At 34.6% G+C, this 13,157-nt stretch overlaps 1 protein-coding gene across 1 annotated transcript in view; it reads right to left on the reverse strand.

The window, feature by feature from the left end:
• Positions 1–13,157, reverse strand: part of Itga2 (integrin subunit alpha 2) — a 71,305-nt gene that overhangs the window by 24,785 nt on the left and 33,363 nt on the right. Inside the window, exons 12-19 of the mRNA XM_090331955.1 lie at positions 12,803–12,946; positions 11,487–11,690; positions 10,905–11,041; positions 8,130–8,269; positions 4,278–4,429; positions 2,190–2,300; positions 1,030–1,112; positions 159–300 (exon numbers count right to left, since the gene is read on the reverse strand). Coding sequence (XP_090188081.1) covers positions 159–300; positions 1,030–1,112; positions 2,190–2,300; positions 4,278–4,429; positions 8,130–8,269; positions 10,905–11,041; positions 11,487–11,690; positions 12,803–12,946 — 1,113 coding nt within the window. The remainder of the gene's footprint in view (positions 1–158; positions 301–1,029; positions 1,113–2,189; positions 2,301–4,277; positions 4,430–8,129; positions 8,270–10,904; positions 11,042–11,486; positions 11,691–12,802; positions 12,947–13,157) is intronic.

Below are 13,157 nucleotides of genomic sequence, written 5' to 3' on the forward strand. Positions count from 1 at the left end.
TGGCCCATGTCTTTCCAGGTGGCTTCACTAGCAGGAAGCCTGGGGTGGGATTGATTGATTGGGCCTGGAATATTTCTGCAGACCAAGTGCAAGGCAGGAAGGTTCTGGGAGAAAGCAGATAGTAACAGAGAGCGAGCAAGAAAGCCCTCCTCACATACCGGCATGGAGAACGAAGCAAAAAACAGGTTTTCTGAGAATTGAGCAACAATGGCGGTGTTATAGGCATTTTCTTTTTTGTTTTTGAGTGTTATTGAAAAGGTTAACCTTTTGTTTTGATTGCTGACAATAAAGGGTTGGTCTCTGTAGAAGGAAAAAAAGAAAACAAGTAAAACAACAACACAAAGACCAGAATTCAAAAACTTCATTCATTCAAGAAATGAGCTCTATTTGAAACACTAAGAATATAGCTTAATAATGAAAAAGTTTCTTTGCCTTCAGATGATACTGAAAAATAAGAAAATGCCATTGGCTTTCATCCAAATAAAAACAATTTTATTTTCTTTACTGCTTTGCTCTTATGTGAACTATAGAAATGAAAATTTAGCTTTTAAAGGTCTTTATTATTATAAATATTTCTTCATCTTTGCTCTCTTTCTTGTGTGTAGATGTGGTAGTATAGTTTGCACTCAGCACTTCAGACTTTGTAGGCAGGTACTCTACCACTTGAGCTATGTCCTGCCTCTGATCTTTTTTTGCTTTAGTTGTCTTGGGTATTGTCTTGTATTATGTATGAACTGGCCTAGACCACATGCATCCTATTCATACTTTTCAGATAGCTGGAATGACAGACATACACAACTTATTCAGCTTTTATTTGAGAGAGGTCTTGAAAATATTTTGCCCACGCTGGTTTGAACTGTGACCTTCCCAATCTCTGTCTTTAGAACTAGGATTGCAGGCATGGACCAGTTGTGCACAACTGAGTATTGCTTCTGTAGAAAAAAAATCTCCAAAAACTGAGTTTGAATGAAGATAGCTAGCATGCTCTTTATTTCTATACTTTATACCAAACCTCTAAATAAAACATACTGAGCCGCTGGCAGCTGTTGAACATCCAGGACCAGATCAGAGATGCAAACTTTATCACCAGCACAGTCCTTATGAAAAGGGATCTGAAGAAAAGGGGGAAATGATTAAAGAATTCAGAAAGACAAGTGCAAAGAAATATACACAGGATTATTCCAGTTCCACAATGTTCAAAGCCGTGATAAACCAAACCGTGTTTTGTTTTAGAAATAAACGCACGTTTAGTGAAATCATAGAGAAAGATGTTAATAAATATGAAATCCAAGATAACGATTTCTTTAAGGAGATCTAGATTAAAGCAGATATAAGGGGGTGGTGATTAATAAGACTTCACATATCTTTTATCATTGCTTTTTACTGTGTTTTAATGGCAAATGCAAATTGCCTGTTTTTTTTTTAATTTTCTTCAATGAATATTCTCTGTTCATCTATGGTATGCTAGCCTCTTCTTTGGAAATTAGAAATAGCAGGGAAAAATAAAGAAAAAAACCCTGTTATTTTTTCATGGAATTTTCATTCTAGTGAAATTTACATATAATATCACTTAGAAAACAAAGACATAAGGTTCTGTTCTAAATATATGTGTATATTTATTATATATATATTATATATATATTATATATATGTATATATATTATATATATAATATATATATGTATATATTACCAGCACTGGGGCTTAAATTCAGAGCCATGAACTCTCACTTGGCTTTCACACTCAAGTTTGGTGCTCTCTCTCACTTTGAGACACGCCTTCACTTTCAGCTTTTTGCTGAGTCTCACAGTCTTTTCTGCCCCAGATGGCTTCAAACTACAATCCTCAGATCTCATCCTCCTGAGTAGCCACCAGCACTATATTATCCTATTTTTTTTTCTTTTGCCAGTCCTGGGGTTTTAATTCAGTGCTTTTGTGCTCAAGGCTAGAGCTTTATCATTTGAACTTCTGGCTTTTTGGGTTTTTTTTATAGTTAATTGGAGGTGGAGTCTCATGACCTTTCCTGCCAAGGCTAGCTTTGAACCTCAATCATCTCAGCCTCCTGAGAAGCTAGGATTATAGGCATGAGAAACCAGGGCCTATCTATCCTGTGTTTTGAACATGTGTAATTAATTTGATAGGAAGTGCTGCTAGCCCATCTCCATGCAGGAAGAGCCTGCCATACTTACACTGAAAACCTTGACAGTCTCAGAATAGGCTTCAAGGACAGGGCTCGTGCCAGGCTTTTCCAGACCGATGTCCACACGCAGAGGAAAAGCGCTGACAACATCAGTGGGCTTCTAAATATACACAAACATACAAAGCCTGTTAATGAGGGCACAGTGACTTTATGAGAAGAAAATGACTCTATATGTTTATGCTGAAGAACATAGACCATGCTCAATTATGTAGAATATCCTTATTTGGAATGCACCTTTTAGTTTTCTGTCTCAATTCTGCTCCTGGCCTCTAGATTATTGAGAAGCCTTCAGAGATTGATTTCAATCAAAATCTAAAACAACAATTCTTAGTGAGTCTCATCAATCACCTCATGTTTATATACCAGTGATTACAAATATTGAGATGATGTCCAGTTTTAATCCTCAAAAGATTCCTATGGCTATTTCCAGCTCTTCAGTCATTGGTTATGCCCTAATTTTTATGGCCAAGATTTAAGACTCTTCAGTTTTCCCAATCAAAACTCCATTAAGAGCTTCTTAGGACTAAGAAGAGAGGGAGTCTAGGGCTAGATGTCTGGAAATTGGGAATCAGAGGGCTCTTCCTGTAATTTGAGGCTATCTGTTTCATGAGGTAACATAAAGATGCCAATAGAGGGGTTATAGAAATCACCTTCTCCTTTTCTTGTTTCTTATGAGGAGAGATTAGTCTGTCACTCAAATTTTGGAGCCTTGGCCAGCAGGACTTACTCTGAGGTCATGGCTCTTTGGGCCTAAGAGGATGCTATCCTGTCTGGGAGGCCAGGCTTCCTTAGTTGGCATTGTGTGTGGCACATCACACGGACTTCATTGCTCTGGATGGTACCCAGGACCTGTTATACTTTAGAAGAAAACCATCTGGTTGTCCTCATTCTCGCACAATGGATGACATGCAGAACTGGATCTACTCTTTTGGCACAGGACAGGAAAGAATGGAAGCCAAGGTGTTTTGTTGGTTTGTTTGTTTGGTTTTTTTCCTCACAAAGAATCTGTATAGTTGAGATTTAAGCCATGAAATGTCCAGGTCTTTCATGGACAAGAAACTTTCAGATTAAAGAGTAAACAAATGAACTCAACTGACTTTAATTCACCCGAAAAACATCCAGTAGGTATGTTCACAGCTCTTATATTTAGTATCCTTTATTGCTCTCCTATCCATGTACATAAGAATCTCTGGGATGCCTCTGAAGTCTTTATATTCCTTATGTCTTCAAGCCTGAACTAGGTTTTATAAATCTTTCTTTGACAATTGTTATGTATCTTAACCTCTGAGAACCATAGTTAGGAAAGTACTTAAGCTAGTTCTTTTCAAGTGAGTTAACTGCACTTTCAAATACTATTATGTTTGCTGAGGGAAAACATTTCATGTAATTTATGAAATAAGCTTCTTGTTTATTTTCTCCTGAGAAATATTTGTTGTATGAGGGATCTTCAAAATCTAGCAGAACTATAGTAAAATAGCATAAGTTTAGAACAAATAATTTTTACTTCATTTCCAATAAGGTAAATCACTGTTGAAATTATTATCAGTTTTTCTTGATTTTCCCTTGAATTCAAAGCTCCCTCCTTTTTTTTTGCTTTAGTTATTTTTCAGGTAAGGTCTTGCTGACCTCCCCTCCCCCCCAGGGCTGTAGCTAATGCTTAATTTTCCTAATTCTGCATCCCAAGTAATTGAGATTTCATGTATGAGTTACTATGCTTGGCCCCTGACAGATATTTAAGGGGACTTTATTTTTAATTAAAAAAATCTTTTGGAGTCTTTAACTCCTATTTCCTGCATGGAGATCAGGAAATGATTGTTTTTTCTTCATGTTTTTCCCTATTTTAATTCTATTTACTAAAATGAATCTTTGTATCATTTTAATTGCAATCTTCAACAAAACTTACTGATATGAAAATAGAATGTGTCTATAAGTATTATGAAGAAATGTGCTTCTTATTAGTTGAGTAAGACAAATTTAAAAGCTAAGCATTCCTTAGCCCCAGTTTCTATTATAGACAATTAATATCCATTAGTCTTTAAGAAGAAGGGAGATGGAAAGGGATGAGTTGAGGCCTTACCTGTATTTGAATCTTGTCAGTAGAACACCATTTTTCTTGAGTCAGTACCATACTCCTTTGCAAGAACCTTTCATTATTTTCCTCAAATATACCCCTTGAGGTTACTCTGGATGAATAGCCATCTGCATCCAATGTGATGTTTGATATGATGGCTACAATAAACATAATAAAGGAATATCAATGCAAGTAGATTCCTAAAGGAAAAGCAAACTTGCTTTGTTATATTTTACCAGACTTAGGTAGTCTTTAGGCTGGAAGATTTTGAATGAAGGATAGCTTCACATGGCATTTGTAATTCCATGTGATATGACTAGTATGGTATGAGATATGATATGATATGATATAAGATGAAATGATGTAAGTAACTGCAGACACAACAAAATGCGACTTGGAGAAACATAGGTTAAAGCAATGGTAAGAAAATTTACTGTATAAACTTGGGCAAATTACTCCCTCCCTCAGGCCGTAACACCTAGACACAGATAGGAACTATTAGATATTGAATATCAGATATTAGATATTGAATGTCTAGTGTTGAGCAGATTCTTGGATATTATCTTACATAGATTTTAATAGTAAACCTGGAAAATGGACATTGTCATCATGTTTGGAGCTTGTGAACAAGAATACATGAGACCAAAGAATTCTTATTCATTCATACATCTAAGACAAGTCAGAAATGAGAGTTGGGTATTTTGAAATCAAAGCTCATGTTATTTCTGTTTCTATGATATTGTAATGATTAGATATTAGCATGGATATTGGCTAAAATCTATTGAAAGAACATGTATATCCTGTGGAATATTCTGGATGATTTTATGAAGAAATACACAGCACATGAAATAGTTGTAAGGATAGAGTCAGACTTGGTGTGAATGCTAATTCCACAGTTTATAAGCTTTGTGACTTTGGGAAATTTACTCAACCCCTTTGAACTTCAACTTCTTTTAATCATTAAACAGAGATAAATAATATTAAACCAAGGAAATGGAAATGACATGACAGAAAATGTATAAAAATGATGAGTTTCTAAGTTATCAGAACTATCACAGCCTACTGAAGGTCATTGGCTATATTTCTAAAATTCAGAGTGACTCTGGTGTTATCTTAAGTACCAGCTGTTCAGCTTTATCTATTGGATTCTATTTCATTTAATTTATTTTTCATGGTGAAAACTGCCATAATTTTTGCACATGGGATTCTTTGCTTCGTTTGAAATAAGGTCTTGCTATGTAGTCTAGGCTGTCCTTGAACTCTCAATCTTCTTATCTCAGCCTTCTGAGTGCTAAGATTATAGGCAAGAATTAAACTGTCAGGCTTCTATCAGATTTTATTACTTTCAAAATCATATTAAGTGAAGTAAGCCAGACCCAAAGGAACACAGGCTCAATGGTTTCCCTCATTTGTAATAATTAGTACACACCCAGGACTCTCCTAGCAGAGAATTACAATAGCGCAAAACCTAAATACATAAGGCCATATAGGATGAGGCTAAATGAAAGGATCTCCAGGATATGGAAACAAGAGCTTTATATTGTGTGACTGTTTTTCTTAATGTAGTATGTTATTTTTCTTCTCTTTTGTTGCCCTTTGGTTAATATCATATTAATACAGTATCTGACTTTGTTACCTGGCATATTGTATATACATTTATTTGTTTATTTGAAATTGAAAAGGGAATGGGGAAACAAGACAATTGGGAGGGAATTGGGGAGGGAAATGGGGACAAAAACATGAGCAAGGGTATCAATGTTTGAGAAGCCATGCATCTTCTATCTGGAGAATATAACTGTAACCCCTCTATACATTACAATTAAAAAAACTATGAAAAATGACTGGATAGACTTCCAAATATTATATTAATTTTAAGATATCTATTAGAGATATTGTGTATTGTTTCTTATTTAGTGATTTAATGGGACCAATGTTGGTGGATCAAATCTAAGGTTACTAAAAAACTAAATGATATAATGAAATGATATAATGAAAGAAAAGTGGTGGGAAAGCAACTTCAATTATGATGAATTAGTGGACATTAACACTGTATACTTTTCTTCAGGCAGGTTAGTGCAACTGATATCTAGTCTCATAAGCAATATTTTAACATTTGATGTTGACTTTAAATGGGAGTTTGTATCTGGTCCAGTACTAATCATTCTATATTAATTTCTATATTAATCAATATAAACTATGTACTTTGTAAGTTTACTTTTCACAGTTCTGAAGATGCGATTGCATATCTCACACATGTCTATAATCAAGCAATATGTCTATAACCAATGATCATAACTCATCATGACTTAGTATGAACCTCAATACATGTGTCAGGTTAAATAGAGCAAAGGGAAAATCACCCAACACTTTTAAAAGCTCACAGACCCTCAGTGACCAATTAATGGGATGGAAATTCTCTGAAAGACTTTTTGAAGGGTAATCAAAAGAAGAGATGGAATACATTCAAAGTGTGGCACATCGTGAAGTATATTCATGTTTTAGGAGCTGGACAGATGAGCAACCAGACATTTCTGCCAACTAATCAATTTTCCAATTTAATCTTTTAGACAGATTAGCAACATTGCTTACACAGCAGTGGTTTTCTAGCTAAATCTCATGGATAATCAGATGGATGCATCCTCTAATACAAATCTGTGAAGCATGTTACTCAGAATTGTATCAATATCTTGTGTGTGTGTGTGTGTGTGTGTGTGTGTGTGTGTGTGTGTGTGTGTGTATGTTGGTACAGGAGCACGACCTCAGCGCCTGGGCATAGGCTTTTTACTCCAAGCTAGCACTCTACCACTTGAGCCACAGTGTTTTGGTGGCTAATTAGAAATAAAGAGTCTCATAGATTTTTCTGTGAAGGCTGGCTTTGAGTCTTGATCCTCAAAATTTCAGCCTTCTGAGTAGCTAAGATTACAGGTATGAGACGGAAACTACATGGATGTGATAGTAGGAAAACTGTGGCACACATAAATCTAATTTTTCCTTGTTCTTTCCTTCTTTATTTGTGGGTAAAAGTTGTGGAAAACAATCTATCTCAACATTTGCTTATAGGCCTTAAGTTAGTTTATCTATTTGCTATCTAAATACCTGTAGGAAATACAAATACTGGTATGATTGAAAGGGTGATTAGGACCCATAAAATAGCAGCAAGGGAAAAAAATGAAGCTTTTAATCAAGTGTTGAATTACATGCTGCCCACAGAGGAGGTGGAAATAATGGAGCCTGGAGGATGAAAATGAGACAGAGTGGTTAGAAAAGACTTCAGAGAGGATGTGGGCCTCAGCCAGGTCTTAAAAGGTGGCCAGAACCAAAAAGGCCGAGGATGACAATTTCTGCTGACACACGCCCACATTCTTTTACTCACTTCTCAGGATAATTCAGGAACTTTATAAGAATGAACACGTTTTATATACTACTTTCCATTATCTCATATACATTAATTCCTGAAGAACTGGAACAACATTTGATGCTTTGGTCTTGCCATAGTCAATTTATAGCACACTCATTCAAAAAACAGTCAATGCTCTATGAATTCTGTGAGTGCCTAAAGGATTGAAATAAAGCTCTTATGTATATAGAAAATGTAAGAGAGAAAGAAAGGGGAGGCCTTCATTGTTCCAGAGACCTTACAGTGTCCTAAGTGAAAATATTACCATCAAAAGTGGAAGGAGCAAACCTTCCATGCCCAATGAAGCCTTCTTAGACACCTCAAATATGTGGCAATTTAAGCATTTGCAAGTAAGGGATCCTTATTTCTTTAGGCCTCAGACCTAACATAGGTTCCACTCAAGGCTAAATAAAACTCTTCAGGCAATTTTATCTCTCTATAATTATTCTAGGTCTACCCACCCACTTGGTTATTTTGACTTGCAGGTCTAAACTTAGCACTGTAGCAGATTTCTAGCATTATCTCAGCGTTCTTGTTGAGCAAGAGAATTTTGTCTGGTTTGAATGAAGCTTGTACAGATACTTCAGCAATACTTTGTGACCTGAAAAACATAAATGGAAACAGACATATGGATATATTTACTAATAACATTATTACTACATCATTGCATATAATGAACTTGACATAGAGGACTCACTGACAGCATCATTTGATGTGTTCCTTCTCTCTACAGTGTGTGAACAATATTTTCTGTTGGCAAGGTCTAAGACATGTAGGAACAATAGTTTTATTGTGAAATTAAAATGCTGCATTTTATTCGCTAAAGCACAACTGGGATTTGTAGTGTTCTGAAATTCAGAAGTCAAACACTAATGAATGTTTCTCTGCAGTCTATGCATTGAAATATTTAAAGCATATTTTTCTACTCTCAGTTGAATCAGCTTCTGATTCATTCCCCTTCCTAGTTCCTCTACTTATTTTTGACTTCGGATTACCTGGCTTTTGAATTTCTTCTTGTTTTCCAAATCTTCTTCTTCTATAGAGGTGTGTGTGTGTGTGTGTGTGTGTGTGTGTGTGTGTGTGTGTGTGTGTGCATGCATACCTACATCATCAGCACAACCAATGTGTGATTTAAAAGAAAAGTCAACAACTGAGCACAAAGAAGTGGTGTTTGTTGCATTTTGCTGAGCAGGGTGAGGAAGAGGAGGGTAGGAAGGCAGAATGGCAGTGTCCCTTTGAAATGAGGCCTATGGCTATGGTGGTACCTCTGGCTTGCTGCCAGTAAATGACTAAGGAGTCCGTTACAAACAAGGGGCTCTAGACTTCAGACTCAGGTGCAGCCCTTTAGAAATGTGACCCAGCCTTGTTTACACCTTAGTACATGCGCAGGAAATAGGTAGAACAAATAGTTCAAATTGCAATTTTTACTGAAGGAAAATGTTGCAGACATATAACATTCGGTGGTTTATCAGGGAGAAATTAGAATCTAGAATCTCCTGATTTCTCTGTTCATGGAATTTAAACTTCATTGTAGTGATTCATAGCTGCTATTTTCAACTACTTATTAAGCAGCAAGCAACAATTTGTAAATTAACTGTTTTGTAAAGCATCAAAAGAACATCCAGGAAACACCTTCCAATTCCAAGTACTACCTGATGAATTCCAGATAATTGGAAAATTTATTTCAATAGTTCATAGGCATTTATGAAGCAGACTTATCAGGAAGTATTCATAAAACATCCAGTATGAAATGCAACATGTCTTCAAGTTTGTTAAGATCTAAAATGCTTAAGGGAATGATTTCTTTAAGGTAATGCTTTTTTGAGAGACTGGGAACTTACTCCAGTAAAGATAGCATTAATTTACATATTTCATAAGTGTACTGAAAATTATTATCAGGGGTTACTCAGAAAAGCCAGTCTCAGCAAGTGATAGGAATGTGAATATAACACTGTAGTAGTTCAACTCAACTTATCATTGTTTTGATCTCATGGATCTTGACATTTTCATTAGTCAAATCCAATTTAAAAAGAGGAAACCTTAGCCCTATCATGAACTATGTTACAAAGTAACATATAGGAAAACTATAGTATAGAAAAAAGTATATCCTACTAAATATGAAGTCTACCACTATGTTTTACATTGATATGCTGATGTCTGGTTTCTTATTACATCATTTTAAACTGAGCCATATAGTTACATCACACTTTATTTAGTCTCTTTATCTTCTATTCTTAAATGATTTATACTAATTCTATTTAATAAATATGTTTTTGTTTCTTTGTCTTAAACGTTCTCCTTGGGTTTTATTTTTTCTACACAATCACTTTATTCTGAAATAAAAATGCTGCATTTTATTCACTAAAGCACAACTGGGATTTGTAAATAGTGTTAGGAAATTCAGAAGTCAAACACTAATGAATGTTTCTCTGCAGTTTATGTATTGAAACATTTAAAGCATATTTTTCTATTCTCAGTTGAATCAGCTTCTGATTCTTTCCCCTTCCTAGTTCCTATATTTATTTTTGACTTCAGATTACCTGGCTTTTGAATTTCTTTTGTTTTCCAAATCTTCTCCTATAGAGGTTAGCTAAACCCAAATAATGAGTCTTGTTCATGAGTAATACTTTTAAAACACCTTTGAATCACATGAGATTCAGTTTATCATTATTGTATCATATCATTATTATATAATATATGTCACATGGTATATATATTATATATCTTATCATTATTATACTTTGTCACAAGTATCATTGAATGGTGAATGATTTTAGGACACTCTCATGAAGCCTCCTTACTATAAGGGAAGCTCTTTACAAGAAGATATCAAGAGGTTTGTCTACTCTGCTTCTTTTCACTGGATAGAAATGTTATTTGATTCAAATGCTAAGAAAATATATGTAAAATATATTACATTACTTATAGCAATATTTGTATTTTGTATATGATATTATATATACGTATAATTCTCCTAGGAAAATGTGTGTGTGATATCTTCATATAAAATTTCTTCAGGAAAACTACATTCCTTATGTTATACAGATTAAAATATAATAATGCATATTAATATATATACAACATATATATTTTTCCCAAGAAAAATATCTTCCTTTCTGCAAATTAAGATACATAAAATTCTCTACTATCCTATAGAATGTGTGCAGCATTTCTAAATATCAGCATAGTAGGTTGTTGTTAGTTAGCTCATTTGTGCAGACAGCTTATTGACTCACCAGAGCTGAACCACTTGTCCAAAAGCACCAATGGATACATCAGTGATGGAATCCCCATTTAAATCTCCATAGCCATCCAAAGATCTACCAAAAAACTGGAGACGGTTTCTAAAGGTGCTGTCAGATCCCAAGATTTTCTAAAAACAAGAGATGCGAAGTTGAGGAAGGAAGAAAGCAGCCTCTTCACTGCATTCTCATATTCTCTAAGTGATCATTTCCAAGATTCCTTTCTTCTCTTCTTCCATTTTTTCCATCCTTATTTTTTTCTTTTTCAGTGGTACTTTCTTTGCACTTGTTTTTCGAGTGCTCAGCCACTGGGGCCATATGTCCAGCCATTTTCTTTTCTGATTATTTTTTTTCCCATCATAGATTTTTTTTATTGTAATTAGTAAAAGGGTTACATGATATTTGTCAGATAGAAGGTGCATTAATTCACATACATTGATACCCTTTCACATGTCTTGGTACCCATTACCCTCCCCCCCACACCTCCCACCCGTCTTGCATGAGGTTATAAAATAAGTGGGATAGATCTTTAGCAGTAAAACATTATAATATGCCATTATGTAGCTCATGGATTACCTGGGAATATTTTGTGCGGATGGTGTCCTGTTGACCATTGTAAATGTATACAGCTCCAGAATTCTGATTTTCTAAAGGTGACCCAACAATCACATCATTAAAACCATCCATGTTGATGTCTGAAAGAGCTGCGATTGCTGAGCCAAAGCGAGCATTTTCAGTACCCTTGGGTCCTTCAAGAAACTGATACTTATTCAAAATGCCCTTGCAAAGGGGAAAAAGGATAATTAAAGTTCACTTCATAATGTGTGCAACTGAAATCTACAGCAATGATCTCCAAACAGATTTTCAAAATGTTAAAAGTAGAAAGTTTTTTAAACTTTGAATTAAAAGTTCTCTAGGCTGAGAATTATGAATAAGACTTTCATCAATAATGACACAGAATATCTATTATTTCAGCTATGATGAAAAGAGGTAATTCTCTTTACTGCAATATTTTATAAAGTAGTATTCAATTTTTCATCTCCATTTTCCATCCAAGTTACCATCTTTGCCCATTTCCAAACCTTTGACAATTTTTTTCTGGAGTCTAATTACACCAAAGGAAACTAATGTAGACTGAAATAAAAACAAAACCTAAGTTAGATTTTAAATGTAACTTCACCAGAGTGGTATGATGGTAATGATATAAGAATGAGAACTTAGATTGTTAATATTCTATTATAAGGAGCACATAATAATTTTATCCAAAGGAAACAATATTTCCTTGTAAAGTACACCATTTTTCCTTCAGATTTTGTTATAGAAATATTTCATGACTCCAGAAGAAAGTGAAGCTCATCTACCATGAAAATGAGTCATTGTTGATTCTTTCTTCTCTATTATATTATGAAATTAATTCATTAGAATAGTATTAAAACTATTTTTAGTTTGAATGACTAATGATGCTTCTGCATACTTGACAAACAAGAAACAAACAAGAGTAGGAATTTATTACACTTTCAAATAAGTAGATATGCCTTTCTTTTATCTCACATATGATATACATACTTCATATGGACAATTAGAATTGTTTCAATTGCTCCTGTTAGAGGGTTAATTTTTAAATCAATTTAAGTAAAGAAAGTAGGGCAAAACTATAACATGTAATTATAATTATTATATTAACTTTAATCCTGCTTTTCCCTTCCGAATTGTCCAATTTTCTAAGCCAGGCTGTACTTTTAAGTTAATGGAAACATTATTAGAATAGATGACATAACATGTAATGTGCATGTAAAATTGATTATCACTTAAGAATATCAAATTTTCTGTGAAAGTACACATTAAGTCATGTATCAGTACAAAAGCAAAAATCAAATAATCTTTCTTTTTACCTTTGTAATGGTAAACAGGTAGACTCTTCCTTCCTCGTTCTTGACGTCATTCATGTACATTGGTGCACCCACCAAGAGCACATCAGTGATGCTGTCTTTATCCACATCAACTGAACACAGGACACTACCGAAATAGGAGCCAATCTTCACGGTAAAGCAAACAGATCTTAGGATTCTTAGGAGCAGATATATCTATATAACATATAACTATAATACATTTCATATAGCATACTAAAATGTTATTTATTTAATAGGGAGAAAGGGTAGGCTTACTGCCTGCAAGGTGCTAGGAACATAAAACATCAATATGTGTCACTATCTAACTGTAACTCCTGGTTCTTCAAAATTAGTGCGC

Source organism: Megascapheus bottae, chromosome 4 (assembly GCF_031878675.1).
Source record: "Megascapheus bottae isolate mThoBot1 chromosome 4, mThoBot2.hap1, whole genome shotgun sequence".
NCBI lineage: Eukaryota > Metazoa > Chordata > Mammalia > Rodentia > Geomyidae > Megascapheus > Megascapheus bottae.